The 17,426-nt window shown below is 41.3% G+C and overlaps 1 protein-coding gene across 1 annotated transcript; it reads right to left on the bottom strand.

Annotated features, from left to right (window-relative positions):
- Positions 1–4,661: 4,661 nt before the first annotated feature.
- LOC139479965 (E3 ubiquitin-protein ligase RNF14-like) lies at positions 4,662–17,375 on the bottom strand. The gene is made up of 11 exons (XM_071262915.1): positions 17,186–17,375; positions 15,969–16,067; positions 14,214–14,349; positions 13,211–13,448; positions 11,864–11,974; positions 10,654–10,836; positions 9,915–10,014; positions 9,292–9,438; positions 6,945–7,138; positions 6,057–6,210; positions 4,662–4,977 (listed from the first exon to the last, which is right to left on the bottom strand). The coding sequence occupies exons 1-11, from the start codon at positions 17,261–17,263 to the stop codon at positions 4,768–4,770; spliced, it is 1,650 nt and encodes a 549-aa protein (XP_071119016.1). The 5' UTR covers positions 17,264–17,375; the 3' UTR covers positions 4,662–4,767.
- Between the last annotated feature and the right edge of the window lie 51 nt (positions 17,376–17,426).

The raw sequence follows: 17,426 nt of genomic DNA, 5'->3' as shown, positions 1-17,426 counted from the left end.
GTCGTTCAAACAGTAACACAGTACATATGACCGTGACGTAAATTTCAAATCTAAACAATTTTGCCATATTGTCTGCAATAAACAGTTTAATTTAAAGTAGCAGCACAGTTCTGTTTACTTTAACTTATTGACACTAATCTATTCCATACTGAATGTGTAATTTACGTTGTAATTTAGGTCACTCTGAGTTTGCATTTGAGTGAGTTGGGTTTAATGCCGCTTTTAACAGTATCCAGTTATATCACGGCGTAGTTTGCATTTGAAATTACTCTCTAAAACAATTGTATTTGAACGTATTTTGCCCCAGTGATTAATTTTATAATAATAATTCACAATTAATCTCGAATATATTTAAAAATACGGCTCCTGGCCATGGGTTGTTTGAAGAATTCCCAACAATAAATGATCTGTCATTGAATTTGACTAAAAAAAATAAAAACTCGACATTTTAATTTAACCTGGCGGGTTATTTAAATTGATGACACTTCTAAGCACAAAATAAAAGAAAGATTTGTCAGACTGTATAAAGTTACATAGCAGTAAATGAAGATTCCATCACGAGACATTTACGTCACAGAGTTCGCAATTTACGTTATACTGAACAACATGGACAAGATAAACCTCTCGATGTTTCCGATGACATCAGAAGGCGTGATGCAATGGCCAGTGGCACCAACATGTGTGTTTAAATAGTGTTTGGGGTTTACATTTACTACAAAGCGGTTTGGTTTTTTTCAAATGCCTCTCAAACGTAAATTACTAAACTTAAATTACATATGAATATGTTCAATATCCAGATATAAAAGCTGCGTTTTGGCGCTGTTCAGTTACGTCACATATAGAAGCCCTGTTCATGACCATCGGCTGAAACTAATTCAAATTCACGTTACCTTTTACTAGCTGTCACGTATAATTACATCCTTAAAAAAATCGCTTTGAAAATTCCTCATTAACGAACAATGTCTTACCAACTATACCTTTTGTTGTATTTTTCAAGGTATATACTTTTTGTATGTTTCGTCCAGCTTTGAATAAACATGTTTGGTTGCACAATATAATATAAACAATTGAGCTAAGCATCATGAAAGTTAGCATAACGTAAATTTCACAACATCTGCCGACAAAATATTTTAGTATTTTTGACAGTTCAATTCTTGCTCACATGCACGATTTTGAGCATTGAAATAAGAGGACTATATTGAAGTTTTCAGAATGATAGTTAGTATTTCTGACATTGTCACACAAATCTTAGTTTAATATCCTGATGGAAATGTTATTCACCGACAACTGAAAAATGGCACCCCAAGCTAGGAAATTTCATCTGCGAATTATTTGCACATGTATTATGTGTTATTTTGTTTCGAATTAAGTTTCTGGTATACTTAACTAAATAATGCGCAGAAATTTATCTTAAAATACACCACAATTTAGAAATAAATCGGTGTCATATCTGAACAACTGCTTTTGACCATTCAACTGAGAATGACGGTTTTACGAAACGAGTGGCAGATTTCCTGTATATCCCGAGCGAGAGAGAGTGTACGTAATACATGATTTCTTACACGAGTTTCGTAAAATCAGTGTGACACACATGCGGGTGTAATAATTTCTTTATTACCCATTTCTTAAACCCTTTGAACTCCCCTTTAGAAAAATGCCGCTTTATGAAAAGAACAGTCTCGATTGATGAGTTGAATGATAAATTTACGGTTTGTAACATTTTCAAGAGAATAACAAACGACATAAAGCGATATCAACCCGATAAATGACCATCTTTCATTATTTTGCCTTGTCAATATCGAACTAACGTAAAAAGGACGTCAACAGTTTCTGTTCGGGCTAGACGCTAGATGAAGGGAGACAATTTGACGGGAAGTAACTCTTGTATGACAATAGTTCCGTCAATGTGTTATGTTCACTGCAGTTAAATATCAAGTGTTATGTTCACTGCAATGAAAATATCACTTCTCTCGTCTCCAGAAAACATACATTTTTGTTCATGAAGTTTTTAAAATATACATGCATGAGCCACTGAATAAACACAACTGGTATAAATGAAAAGTCACAAAACTAAAATCTCTGCCGTTGAACCAGGTTAGCTTTATATCTATACCAAGAGTTTTTACGTTCAAGACAATGGTTAGTACATGTGCTTCGAAAAATATATAACAAAAGTTCATGGTAGATTTAAATTTTTATAGAACTCGTGTTGACATATTTAATTGTTCACTAAATACAGGCTTTTTTCCTAAGGAATGGTCGTCAGCTGTTGTAGTGCCAGTATTTTACAAAGGCATTGACACAGACCCAAATAACAATCGTTGAATCAGCATTGTTGGTTGTGTTGGTAAAAATATCACTTTAGTTATATTATTCAACAACGACTTTTATCTTGGTATTCACTATTCAAACAATGATATTATCACGGATGCTCAATTTGGATTTCAGCCAAATGTTAGTACAGTAGATGCCATTTTACAGTACATTCAGTTATTGATGAAATCTTCAAAGAAAATTGTGCCTTCATCGGTTTACAAAAAACAGTTGATTTGATAAATCGCTATAAGTTGTTGAGTACATTGTTAAAGGTGGGAATAAGAGGAAGTGTATTAACTGTAATTAAAGTAATGTATGTAGACGTAACATTTTACAAATAATCAAGGTTTAATGCAAGGTGAGATTTTGTCATCAATTGTCAGACAAGTTTGCGTCGTTTCAGTTTTTGATGTGGTACCAAGTTGTTAGACAATCTCATTAAAATCAGACCATATACTCCCATAAACTTCTCTGCGACAAGATCCGATGACCCTTCCGACGAGGGTCACATCAGGTGAACTTCCTCATCCGAAACATGATGCTAACTTGTTTTCCCGTGAGCACCCCGGATGAGAGAGTTCAAAATTATTTTGATGCTATTTTACGGTATCTTGACAGTCGTTTGTGCCCTGGCTTAGACGGAGCCGACATCTGGATGAAGGGTCGTATTTTGTACCTAAATTACGGTATACCCTCGTTCTTTGACGATCTTTGCGGCTACAGTCTCCGTATCCGAGGGCTCTTGGATCTTTACCGTAGTTCCCCCATCAATCACAAAAGGATGTTCTTCGCTTACAGCTTCTATTCACTTCTTGTGTTGCTGGTCCAAGCCACTCTGTTAGTTAAGAGACTTCGGCTGCAACGCTTCAATAAGTCCTAATTCCTCCGATTAGTTTCTAGTTCCCCCACCGAAAGAACTTTCCCCACTTATTTGTTTGTTTGTTTGTTGTTTAACGCCGCACTCAGCAATATTCCAGCTATATGACGGCAGTCTGTACAATAATCGAGTCTGGACCAGACAATCCAGTGATTGACATAATGTGCATCGATCCACGCAATTGGGATCGATGGCATGCATCAACCAAGTCAGCGAGCCTGACCACCCGATCCCGTTAGTCGTCTCTTACGACAAGTATGGTCGCCTTTTACGGCAAGCATGGGTTGCTGAAGACCTATTCTACCCGATCTTCACGGACACCACCACTTATTTAGTAAACCTTGATGACATTTCCCTATTCAGGACTTCCGTTGATGATTCCGGGGTTTCGAAACGTACGTGACTAGGCATTACCTATTCCAAACCTCAGTATTGTCACTATACAATCTAATACACCTGTTGGCCCGAGTTACGTGTGTACTCATCTACTTTTATGTATACCCGACCATTTCCGTTAGAACACTGTTTTTAATTAATAATGTCATAATCATCCACACCCCGCTAATTATATGAATTAATATTCCAATTCCATGCTAATTATGCAGATATATACACTAGTTTCATGTGATAATTTTATTTAATAAGAAGTGAAGAGGCGCTTGTAACGGGATCCGGTGGTCAGGCTCTGTGACTTGGTTGATGCATGTCATCGTATCCCAGTTGTGTAGGACGATTCTCATAATGTCAGTCACTAGATTGTTGGATCAGACTCGATTATTTACAGACCGCCGTTATGTAGCTGAAACATTGCTGAGTGCGGCGTTAAAGAACAAACACACAAAAATGAAAATAACAAACAAACTTGTTTTTTTGTGAGACAAGTTTGTGTCGTTTCAGTGTGTGAAATGGAACCAACTTGTGAGACAAGTTTATGTCATTTCAGTGTTCGACATAGTGCCAAATTGAGACAAGTTTGTATTATTTTAGTATTTGACATAGTTCCAAATTGTGAGACAAGTTTGTGTCGTTTCAGTGTTTGACATGGTACCAACTTGTGAGACAAGTTTGTGTCGTTTCAGTGTTCGACATAGCGCCAAATTGAGTCAAGTTTGTATCATTTCAGTATTTGACATGGTGCCACCACTTGAAATACACAGCATATTAGCCCCGCACGGACAGTAAGTAAGTAAGTCCTTTTCACTCTGTTTCTTGTGGTAAGAGGCGACATGGATCATTGGTTATTTGAATGTCGCCTAAATAAAGCTTTGGGTAACTGCTAGTTTGCCTGACCCAGACTCAATTATCCACACGCGGTTGTGATTTAGCTGGAACATTGCTTACTGTGGGATTAAACAACGAACAAACGTAGGTTGTTCATAATTACCGAGTTAGATACGCTAATGACTTGAGAAACTGCGTAGGGTAATGTATACAACGCTGCTTAAAAAATAAAATCTTTATTGTCAAAGATATTACATTTGTAAATAAAGTGTGCATTATAATCTCTAGGAGTGTCCTTCCACACCAAGCTGACACGCCGACGATAAACCCAACTCACTCACTCACTCACCCACTCAGGAGTGTTGGGGGCAACTGGTTTGAGTGAAATGAGTAGTGACGACCCCGACAATCTTCATTCCGCACACGTAACAGAAGTTTGTACTACAACAACGACATCGTACGTGGTTGTTGCGATCAACTTTGACGTTCTTGTAGCGACAGTTTGGACATGAGACTGTTTCCCTAATCTTTGCACCAATCAGAGTCTGTACATAGTCCACGTTCTGGAACAACAGAAAGGCCAACTGATTTGGTAACCATATTTTTCTATATACCATTTAACCTCTAAAAGCCGCCGACCTCCAATCAGCGACGGGTACGATGCATACAACACTAAAAATAAGATATAAATTACTGTATTTCTGTACCAAAACACAAAATGACAATTTATTAGTGACTGTAGCTTATGCAACACCGTAGTTAAAGTATTAAGTGCCCGGTCTCTAATTGCCGACGGGCCTCCATTACCCGCCGGATTTGGGTGCTTGTTCGAATAATATGCCCCAGCGAGCTTATTAGGGGAAATACAGTACAAATTACATTGCAAAACATAGATCCACGGCACTATGGCTCACCTGGGCCTGTAGTCAACAGTTTACAATGTCAACAAAGATAACCACTTCACATATTTATTTATTTTCTGCATAAATACCGAAGACTTACAATATGGAACAGGTTGATACATTTTAACACTGCATCTTAATCTGCAGCAAAAGTCATTTTTATCATTTTCTGAAAACAGAGGAACTTATATAACTTGAATCTCGTTATGGAGACAAAAATTAATGTCGAGTTTAAGGTCATTTGTCCCACCTCCCGAACTAGGCTGGAATTCCGGAGTTACATGTTGGCTGGACTAACGAGTCGATGCATTGTCCAATCAAAACCGCGTAACGAAATCGACACCCGGTTCGTAAACATGGATTTTAACGTGCAGAAGATTTCGGTCGACTGCAGGGTTTGCTTAGCATGTGTACCGTCAACTGGGCGTCGACAGATATTGTGCATCTCTTTTTATGTTTTTAATCAAGGTCTTCACGTGATTTCATGCCGTTTTATTACAATCTCGATCTTAATTATCGATTTGGTCGTCTTGACTGGGCGCCGCCATTGTGTTTGAAGCACATAACTCGACTTTCAAGGGACATAACTCATAAAGCCACCGGTGGCGCAACGATCGAGCCTAGTTATTCCAGCTGAGTTCGGCAAGAGTGGAAACTGGACTTCTGAAGTCAGTTGAAGACCTTGCCTCGAGAAGCTGCCCTGAAAATCAACTGGTTGCTCCCACACCCATGTAGCATACCTGAGGAGTGATGGTTCCCACGAGGGGAGTTAACTCCGTCATGTCCATGAGACTACAGCGCGAGTTGCCCGCCATGTAGTGACGATAGCTGTTGATCACAAGGCCGCATAGCCAGCAGAAGCTGGTGCCGCATCTACACTTCATTCTGTTGCATCTGAAACAAGGAGGTCCAGGTTTGGACATCAAGCACATCATCTATCCTGGTCATTTACTGAAGAATACCTGTGATTACTGTCATTATCCCCATACGAAGACTATACACCTGTTACAGTGATTCTTTGCATATGTGAATGAGTATGGTTGTACGCCGCTTTTAGCAATGTCGGAGTACCACGGCAGGGGACACCAAAAAATGGACTTCACACCTTGTTTGTCTACCCATGTGGGGAATCGAACCTGGGCGAACACCTTAACCACTATAGGCTACCCCCGGGGCCCCTTTGCATATGTGTTGATTAACATCAATACGTTTACATTTTTAAAGTTAATTTTTAATCAACGTGGTAGTCATTTCGCCAGTCCAAATGGCACGGATTTTTTTTAAATTTGAGAAAAGTATTCTTGCACAGTGAAAGTTCAAAATATTTTCGTGATTCAATCCAATTTAACATCGTTTTTCAACCGGTAAGATTGCAGCACACTCCAATCCATTTTACAAAACTGAGGGGCTGTGGATTGATCCTTGTAAATGCCTGCCAATGTGAGCTTTAAGATTTACAACACACTTCTCTGATCTCCGACTTGAGGCAAATCATAAGACATCTTAAAAACCTATATACCTATTTCTTCCTGAATAACTAACACCGAAATACATACACATAATTTCATGAGTGAACTATGAAGAAGGATTCCACGAATCTATTCTATGAAAATAGAATGGCACCTCACCCTCCTGCCTTTTCGATCTTGGCGCTGCATCGTGGACATAGCCTGGTCTTTTTGTGAAGGCTCGTCTTGGTTCTAATCTCCTCCTCCAGCTTCCGTCGCTTCTCCTCAAAATGGCGCCTCTCGCTAGCAGACGACAATTGCTCCTTCCGGTTCACAGTCTCTAGTTTCTGCTCCACCGTCGTGCAGACCTCACCCTGAAACATTGAACCAGTATTGTATTGTTTTATTACCACATGATATTATTTACTCAGTTGACAACGAGTAATGACAGTTATGTCCAGTTAACTAGAGATCGAAACAAATTGGGAAAACAATTGAATATTTTGAGGCAGAAGTCGACAAAATGTCCCACAAATAAATATACTGTCTCTTCCATGACCTGGCTACCAATGCCATCGCCACCCGGTGTTCTTCAAAATGCAGGTGGTGTTGCAAGTTCAACAAGATTTTAGTATTTTATATAGATGTGAAAAAAGCAATACCATCTTCCCGAGGCAAGAGAGTTAACTGACTATAAAAGTCCAGTTTCCACCCTTGCCGAACTAGGCTGGAATTACTGGGCTTGATCGTAGCGCAACCAGTGGCTATTACCAGCTATGTCCCTTCTAAGCCTCTTCTATGGACCAATCAGATTCCACCTCTCGTATCTCTTGTGTTTGCTTCACACAAAGTGGTGGCGCCCGGTCAGGACGATCTGATCGATAATCAAGATCTATATTGTGATAAAACGGGTCTTACATCGCGAAATGCATCAAATCACGTGAGCACTTTGATTAAAAACATGAAAAGATTTGAAAAATATCTGCTGACAACGAGTTGGCGGTGCACATGCTTTGCAAATCCTGCAATCGACCGATATCTGCACGACAGTTCACGAACCGGATTTCGATTTTGGTGCGCGATTTTGACTGGACTATGCATAGACTCGTTAGTCCAGCCAATAATACTCCATAATACTAGCCTTGTTCGGCATGGGTGGAAACTGGACTTTTATAGTCAGTTAACTCCCTTGCCTTGGGAAGATGCAGCAATACATACTGCATCGCAATCTGCAATATCATAACCGGGAACGTCGATGATTATGACATAACTCTCTAACACTACTACCATATAACATCTGGATATATAATACTACAACAATGTAAGGATGTAGAATATTGCCACCTTATAACGTCCGGATGTATGATATTGCAACCATATAACGTCAGGATCTATGATATTGCCACCATATAACGCCAGGATGTATAATAATGCCACCATAAAATGTCAGGATGTATAATATTGCCACCATATAATGTCAGGGTGTATAATACAACAACCATATAACGTCAGGATGCATAATATTGCAACCATATAACGTCAGGATGCATAATATTGCAACCGTATAACATCGGGGTGTATACTATTGCAGTAGTAGCTTGAAATGTTTGTCTAACACAAACAATTACATTGTTGCAAGGATCTACTTTAAACAAATATATTTTTGTTCGTAGTATGAATTAAAAAAACTAGATTTCAATAAGAGAAGTTTCGTTTTTATTCAAATTGGAAAAAAAACATAAACTAAGGCTATAACTATCACTCAGCTTCAAGACTAAAAGCCAGATAGTTTCAATTGCATATCAGTTCCAATGAAAGATAGATGTAAAATGAAACAAAGCATGTTTATCGTACAGACGTCGGACTGCTCTCATCTCCAAATCCAAGTCCAAATATAATTAGTAACACAGCATTTTTTCACGATGCAAATGTGATCAGATCTTATATCCTTAGTTTATATAGGAATCTGAAATATAATTATCAACATGTACTATATGTAATGTCTATATGTTCTTTCTTACAAGTATGTAGGGCACGCTCGTTTGTACATTGCCATGTGTATGTACACTAAGGCCTGCGGCTTACACGTACTGAAATAAAATGATGAAATGATATCGTGTCTGTTTGGTATATAAACCTGTCTGTTTTAAATTGATAACATGCAAAACGTTGAGCTCTTAATCCCCCATTTGGCGAGTGTAAAGGATGGTGCCCACTCACCTTTTGCACACCCACACACAGCAACACCCTCTCACCTGACGCCACACCCACACACAGTCACACCCACTCACCTGTTGCCACACCCACACACAGCCACGCGCACACAGTCACACCCACACACAACCACAACCACACCCACACCCTCTCACCTGATGCCACACCCACACACAGCCACACCCACTCACCTGATGCCACACCCACACCCACTCACCTGATGCCACACCCACTCACCTGATGCCACACCCACTCACCGGATGCCACACCCACTCACCGGATGCCACACCCACACATAGCCACACCCACTCACCTGATGCCAGGGGTCCCTGCACAGAGTACAGAAGGAGAAGAAACAGGTGGTGCAGTGACCTAGATTCAAGTGGTCCTCCTCTTCCCGAATCACGGGGTTGTTGCAGCGAGGGCACCATTCCACATCACTCATCCTTTCCAAAGTTTTCTAAGAATATAAACAAGCAAATTTTAGGTGCGTACATGAACATTTCATCAATTACTCGTGTGAATTTACAAACATACCCAAACGTCAGTTTCACCGCACTTCCTGGAAAACTAAAACAAGGTGAACATGTTTTCAAGGATGCCGACCACCTGTTTATAAGATAAGAGAGGAAAGTATACCTGGTTATCTACGTCATTATTTCAAATCGCTTGTTTTCTAAACCTGTCAGAATTTTTAAGACAAATAGGTAGATGGGTGTTGAATTCGTTAGATCGTCAATAAAGGACCGGGTTCAAAGCCCCAACTTTGCTACCTTCGGACGATGGACACCATAGTCTTTTGTCCTGAAAGTCGATCATAATATATACTCCGCCCTTCTGGGCCAATGCCATTCAAGTTTTGTATAAACAGTTTCCCCTATGATCGAACGATGGAAATATCCTCATGAAAGGTCGAGTACTATAAACCGTGCTTACCTGTAGAAGCAATCGCTCCCACCTGTCGACCTCCTCCGCGGGTAGAACGCTATGAACAACGTCGGGGGGAACACTGACGTCACAGTTGGTGGCAGGACATCTGCAAGAAATTGAATAAGGTAGTTCAAGTGGGCGTTCCGAGAAGATAGTTCCCCAGCATCCTAGGCCTGTCGCGAGTCTGAGGATTGGATGGTCACAACGTGTGATTGGTTGACGCCGTGCATCATTTCTTCTTAAACATTGCTGTCAAGCGCGGGTCCGCATGAAAATGGCAAAAAATGCCTTCGTTTTATTGAAATACTCCTGTATATTGACAATTTGCTATGTAAGTAATTGAAGAAGGAAGTTCAAGTGGGCGTTCCGAGAAGATAGTTCCCCAGCATCCAAGGCCTGTCGCGAGTCTGAGGATTGGATGGTCACAATGTGTGATTGGTTGACGCTGTGCATCATTTTTCCTTAAACATTGCTGTCAAGCGCGGGTCCGCATGAAAATGGCAAAACATGCCTTCGGTTTTTTTAAAAAATACTCCTGTATATTGACAATTGGCTATGGAAGTATGTGGGCATGTCTTGCGGGAGAGGGTGATGGCGCCGGGTCGATGTGTCAAAGAGTTGAGTGGGTGTAACTGTATCTCGACGGCATGGCTCAATGATTATTTTAATGAGGCCATGATATTAATATTGCCGGGTGTGGTGCTCGTTCGCGCGCTCGCTCCCTCCCTCACTCACTCCAACTGACCTGAGCTCCTCTACAGTGCCTAAAGACACGTGATGTTGACAATAGGCCTCCATGCACCCTCGGCATGTATGGTGCAGACAGTCGCCCAGTCTGTAGAACTCGCTACCAGGAAACTCCTCAAAACACACATGGCATTCGTGATTACTTCGGCGAAACTCGGCGTTGTCCAGAGTTCGGTTGTACCTGATAATGCAAAAGATACTTAAATATTCGGTAGCTTTTAACAAAATGAGTCATTACTTTTCTTTCTTTACAAATAATATCAGGCATTCATTGTCCATGAAGGTGGATGTATTTTACCTTTACACGAGAGTCAGGAAGTGGGAATCTAACCAATCCCACACATGACCTGAAGTCCTGTATGGCTGAATCCATGGTCAATATTGTACATGGTCCTGTCACATATAATACTGACCATGGATTATTTCATATCGGTCTTTAGGTCATATATGGGTCGAGACAGATTCCTACCTCCTCGACATCTTGTCTTCAAGCCTTCTACCCAGCCTGTCAAGGATTGTATCATAACTCTTTCAAGAACATACCCATCTGACTGGCCAGGTAGTGTCTTGTAAAAGCCCATACGAGTGAGTAGGCCGTTCTGTATGGATATCTTGACGTCATAAGCAGGCCTACACAACTTATTTAAGCAAACAGTCTCTTTAACTCTCTACATTTGGAAGGATGATCTGCACTTTAATGAGGTGAGGTGTGGTGAAATGGGGTTTAACGTCGCGTCCAAGATTATTGCACTTATATAGTGACGTGCATGCACGTGTGTGTGTGTGTGGCTGCTTGTACTAGACCGGACTGATGCCGATTTATAGTGCTAGCCCACTGAGGTACCATGCTGCAGTTTAACATGAATACCCCACTCAGACACAGTATACTGACTCCGAGCCGACCAGTCCTTGTTTTAGCCCCTTAATGCCGAGCGCCTGACAGGGTAACAACAAGTACCACCTTTTAACGTCTTTTGGTATGACGCGGTCGGGGATCGAGCCCCGGACCTTCCGCTCTCCGGGCGGACGCTCTACCACTAGACCACGGAGGCGGTCGCACTTATGAACCTCATATGTGATCAAATATCTTCGTGTGGGCCTGTAGCACAGTATAACTTTATATGAATGAAGACACATGTATAAGTGAAAGGGTTAAGTCATTCGGGATAATTACCTTGAAAACATTGTAGTACTGTAATCTTACTTACTGCATCATTGTGTTTACGACCTGATGTAGATCTGTGTTCACCTCAATACGACTTTCATCACTGTCGACCTTGCCTAAAGGTAGCTCTAATGTATTGCCAAGCTCCAGAAAACTGCAGCAATAAATTCAAACAATCTTGTGATTTTCATATACATAAAACGTTACATATGAAGAATCTGTGTTTGTATCAAATTCACCCCCCTCCCCCCTAGAAGTCGTATGCCAAGGAGGGAGATTAGGACCTCGACCAGCACTGGCAGGAATCCATATTGGAACTAATTTCATGCATGTGACAATCACATGGTGGCAGTTGTGAACCAAGTACAACTGGTTCCGTTTGCTTTTGACTTCAAAACGACACACAAAGTGAATGTCTGTAAGCATGTTATCGCCTGTCTTCGAAACTGGCCGTCAGGTTATAGGAACTATGCGCGGCGGAGGGACCTGCTGTTATGTGTTATGTTTGATATCATGCAATATTCCTACTCTATAGGGACGGTAGGGTAGCCTAGTTGTTAAAGCGTTCGTTCGTCATGCTGAAGACCCGGGTTCGTTTCCCCACACGGGTACAATGTGTGAAGCCTATTTCTGGTGCCCCCGCCGTGATATTCCTGGAATATTGATAAAAGCGGCGTAAAACCATACTCATTCACCCTACTCCACAGCTGCTGGGGTATTATGTAGGTTGCGGAATGAGCCGAGTTGACTCGAGTGGTGCAAATGTCATTTGTGACCAACTCGTGTTATTCCGGGACAAGCCGAATAGCGACTCGTGCCCCTCTCGTGGCCTTTTTGCGACCGGGTTCCGTCTAAGCGCAAAGGGACATAGCTAAAAGAATTGTTAACCCGTTGCGAAATGATTCACGTATATTTCCCCATATATTATATAATTTAAAGTGCATCGAGACATGCGGTATTATACAGTATGATTGAACACATATAACTGTATCTTTGGTATATTTTTAGAGGCAAGACATACGTAAAATAAAAATAAAATATTCCTGAGGGATTCTTTGGCCAAAGCACTTGAAGTCATACGCGCATTTTGATTGGTTTCGCACATAACATTCGTCTATAGGTTACGGAAAGGGGCGAGTGGTGACGCTTGTTGCAAATGTAGAATGATGGATTATCTCCCATGACAAAAACATACACTCTTATATAGTAAATGACTAGTCGGCTCGACAAAGTGTAGGTTAGTACCACAGACTTGTATAGGCCCGTGGTTAGTACGCACAATAATACACAGCAATAACCATGCCTATATATCACAGGCACGTTTTAGCCGTTTAGTTGAAAACAGGTGTAAGTTACATCTCAAAGTAATGGTATTGATGGGCAAGCGTACCTGAAGATGTTATTCTCCAGCCAGTCAACCCAGGTGAAGATGACAGGGAGATTCTCAGTCTCCTGCCACAACACATCCAGCTGGCCACACAGAGCTGCAAGCTGATTGGCTGTCAGCCACACACATGACAGAGTGAATACCGGGGAACTCTGGGAAGGGTAGGTAGCAGGAAGTACCACTTGCAGACTAAGGGGAGGCAAGTACTTCACGTTGAAGGATGCAGTCCAGACACCATCTCCTGGTGGGGGGGAAATACAGAGGGTGATGATAACGCTGCTGCTACTGCTGCTGGTCGATGGAAGTTAGTGTTGCTATTTATTGTACCATGACATTGAAAGATGATCTACTTTGATTGGTTATTTTTACAACATTTGAAGCGGTAAATGAGAGATTACCACTTCCGAACTCATCACTGCACTGAAATACGGGCGCAAGGAAAAGGGTACCATGATAAACATATTTTGTTTATAAATTTGGTGGTGGTTCATCGTTGATAAAACACGGCTGAATGTCATTTAAAGCCGACGAACTACCTCATATGTAAAACAGAATAGGTTTATCTCCTATTTAAGTCGAGATGTTTTATCAAGAGGGACAAGGAAATTCACAGTGCAGATTTTCGCCCCTTGATAATACCAGGATCCAATGGTTGTGGTTTCGAATCATGGATTCACCAAGATGTTGATAATTTGTTTGGCAGCACCATACACGTTCTCGCGGGTTTCACCCTGTAAACGTCTACGACATTCTGGGATTCGACCCAACGAACACAGGATGATGGTACGCCAAAGGTACACTGCGTATCATAGACTGGTAGTTTAAATAAGAGGAGACTAACGGTAACGAGTGGTCAGGTTCGCTGACTTGGTTCATGCATGCCATCGTATCCCACTTGCATGGATCACTGGATTGTCTGGTCTGGACTCGACTATTTACAGACCGCCGTCATATAGCTGGAATATTGCTGAGAGCGGCGTTAAACAACAAACAAAATTATCCATACCGGTCCTCTCGAGCTGGACATCCTTTCCAACATATTGGGGAGTTATTTCCCCTGCTGGACTTTGTCTCAAGTCATTGTCTGTGACTACAATGTTCACTGTCACCGCCAGTCCTTCTGTTTGCACAGGAACAGAGAGCTAGAAAATGGTAATATGATTATGGTTTAACAAAGGTAACGCCCACCTCGATCAAACTGAAATCACAAGGCAAAATACACACTGTATCCAAGCCATTCGTCTTTTCTAAATTGTTGCCATAGAAACTAAATTATAATTGTGGAAAAACTGGTACTCCTGTAGGGATTTCGGAAAAGAATGGTCCCTTGCAGACTATGATCACTTAATTGATGACTCGGTTGATTGCGTGGCATCATACGCCGACAGCAGGGGACGATTATTTACAGGCATCCGTCATATAACTGGAATATTGCTGAGTCTGGCGTTAAACAACAAACAAACAATTCAAATAGCCAGGGATATGAAAACTAGGCTCAGTTAGAGATGAAATGAAATAAAATGTCAGTAGTCGTCTAGTCGATACATGTCTTCATCTCGTGGGCGAGTCAGGTCATTGTGAGAAGAAAGAACAAAGGTATGGTGATGAGACCAAGGATGGTATTCTGGTCGAATCTGGGATTATAACCGCCGACGAGCGGATCCTGTCACGTTTAAGGGGCGCAATTATTTGCGATGCGTTAGACCCCTGCTCTACCCCTGGTGGGAAACCCAGGAGACATATATGGGGCTAACAGAGGAAGGGCCATTATGGAGTCGAAAATGGGATTTGAACCCACGACGAACTGATCCTGGTATCGCTTAGGTACCTTAGACCAATAGACCATCCGTACCTCCGTCTTCAAAGGGAAACTAGGGCAATATTATAGTACGGTTGAGGCCAGTGCTGGATGACCAGTCACGTGTCATCAGTTGCCCACAACACACCAGGCAGAAGGAAACTACCGAGATTTCCCTTCCAAATATAGCTACATCTTCATCTAAGGGATTCAATATGCACTAGTGAGTGAGAGTGAGTGAGTGTATGGTGTTTTACGCCACAGTCAGCAATATTCCAACTACATCACGGCGACTTGTAACTATTCGAGTCTGACCGACCCATCTGATTTACCGCGACTTCACGGTGTAAAGCCCCCTCGTTATTTACCCATGGGCTTAAAAACGGTAAAATAAAACGCCTTTAAGCCTATGGGCTTAAATAAAATCTAACAATTAATTGATCTTCCATACCGGATATTCAACAATCTATATGGTCAGCTTGCACCACTTCAGCGCTGCTAGGGGCGGTCTGGTAGCCTAGTGGTTAAAGCTTTCGCTCGTCACGCCGAAGACCCGGGTTCGATTCCCGACATGGGTACAATGTGTGAGGCCCATTTCTGGTGTCTCCGCCGTGATATTGCTGGAATATTGCTAAAAACGGCGTGAAACCATACTCACTCACTCGGCGCTGAGGTTTCCACATTTACAATGCAGACTGGGTCTTCAATGCAGGTCATATTCTGGATAGTCAGTGTGACACTATAAACGTTTCGTTTTTAAGCCCTGGGCTTAAATTTGGATAAAATGTTGTCTCATTACAATAGGCCAAATAAGTTATGAAGCCCAGGGCTTAAAAACGTGCAGTCCTGGAAGTCGCCACAGTTATATGATTGATAACCCCTATACTCTAAGTATTGAGTTTACGAAAGCTAATAAACGAAATAAAACAATAAAAGTTTAAAACGAAATACGATGGAACTTACTTGAAGGACGAAGAATTCCCCATCTCCGTCTGTGGGTGTACTTAGGATCTCTATCCTCTCTATACCAGCGCCATCGTATATGGACTGCAGGGCAAGGACCTAGCAATTGTTGCGGTATCTTTGAGTCATGCACAATTACAGGTTACATATGCAGCTAATCATGAAAATCATGAAAATACAACATGGGGACAAGTGATACTTGTACAGATATTTGTATTTGCCCCCCGACCCCCCCCCCCCACCCACCCCCCCCCACCCCCCCTGTCAAAAAAGAAGAAGTTAACTACGGCCTTGGAATCGGTGATCGAAATATATTCTGTCTCTTACAGATATCCGATAAAAGGATTACAGTAAGTCCAGTTGAAGAAAAAATATATTGGCCGCCTTACATGTTTTTAGGTAGTGATCAGTTGATCAGAAATGGTCTCATCGGGGATTGCTTTCGCCTGCATTACTGTCATGGGTCTCTCGAACTTCAGTTATCAATCAATCCGCAGTTACAAGATTTGTTGAATTTTGACATTTTATAACCAAGTTCAACAAAGAAAACGCCAAGAGTTGATAAAAAAGTTGGAAGATAAGATAATATGTAATGTTCTTTAAAAAGTACAAAAAAAATTAATGTTGTGAATAATAAATAAACTTCACACGTTATTGTCGAAATGTGCACCTCGGCCACGTTCATTCATTAGCAGGGCGGTGGATAGCCTAGTGGTTAAACCGTTCGCTCGTCACGCCGACAACCCCGGTTCGATTCTCGACTTGAGTACCATGTGTGAAGCCCATTTCTGGTGTACCCCTCTGCGATATTGCTAAAAGCGGCGCAAAACCCGACTCACTCACTTACTTATTTATTCATAAGCGTGTAGTTAATTACTCAGCTGTAATGATATACTCATTAAACATTCATATCTCATAATATGCATAATAATATATTTACATAGAATGTTATTTGATGAAAAAATCCTTTCAGATGTCTGGTAATATATTATACGCATGCGTCGACAAGCCTTGACCTGCTATATATGTTTAAATACAAAAGACACATTGGGGAGTGAGTGAGTATGGTTTTACGCCGCTTTTAGCAATATTACCGCAATATCAAGGCGGAAAGACACATTGGAGACATGGAAGCTGATATCAAATATTTATCATAACACTACCTAATGGAAATATTTATTTCTTCAACATAGAGAAAAGACACTGAAAGTTCGTACCTCGTCACTTTGTTCCTGAAAGTTCTCTTGTGAAAGATTGCCATTGTGATCGTTTTCTCGTATACCTCCCTCTGCCATAAAATGCAACACAAATAAAATATACAGATATCTCCTTTACCAGTGTATTCACCACCTTTATCACCAGCGTACGTCCATCTCGGGGATAGTCTAAGTGATCAAGGTTCGTGTTCGTGACATATATCTATCTGACAGATGTTGCACAATGTTATGACATAGGTCA

Source organism: Haliotis cracherodii, unplaced genomic scaffold (genome assembly GCF_022045235.1).
Source record: "Haliotis cracherodii isolate W230 unplaced genomic scaffold, xgHalCrac1.p SCAF_4, whole genome shotgun sequence".
NCBI lineage: Eukaryota > Metazoa > Mollusca > Gastropoda > Lepetellida > Haliotidae > Haliotis > Haliotis cracherodii.
Note: the sequence above shows the minus strand (reverse complement) of the source record. Positions and strands in the feature narration are given on the sequence as shown.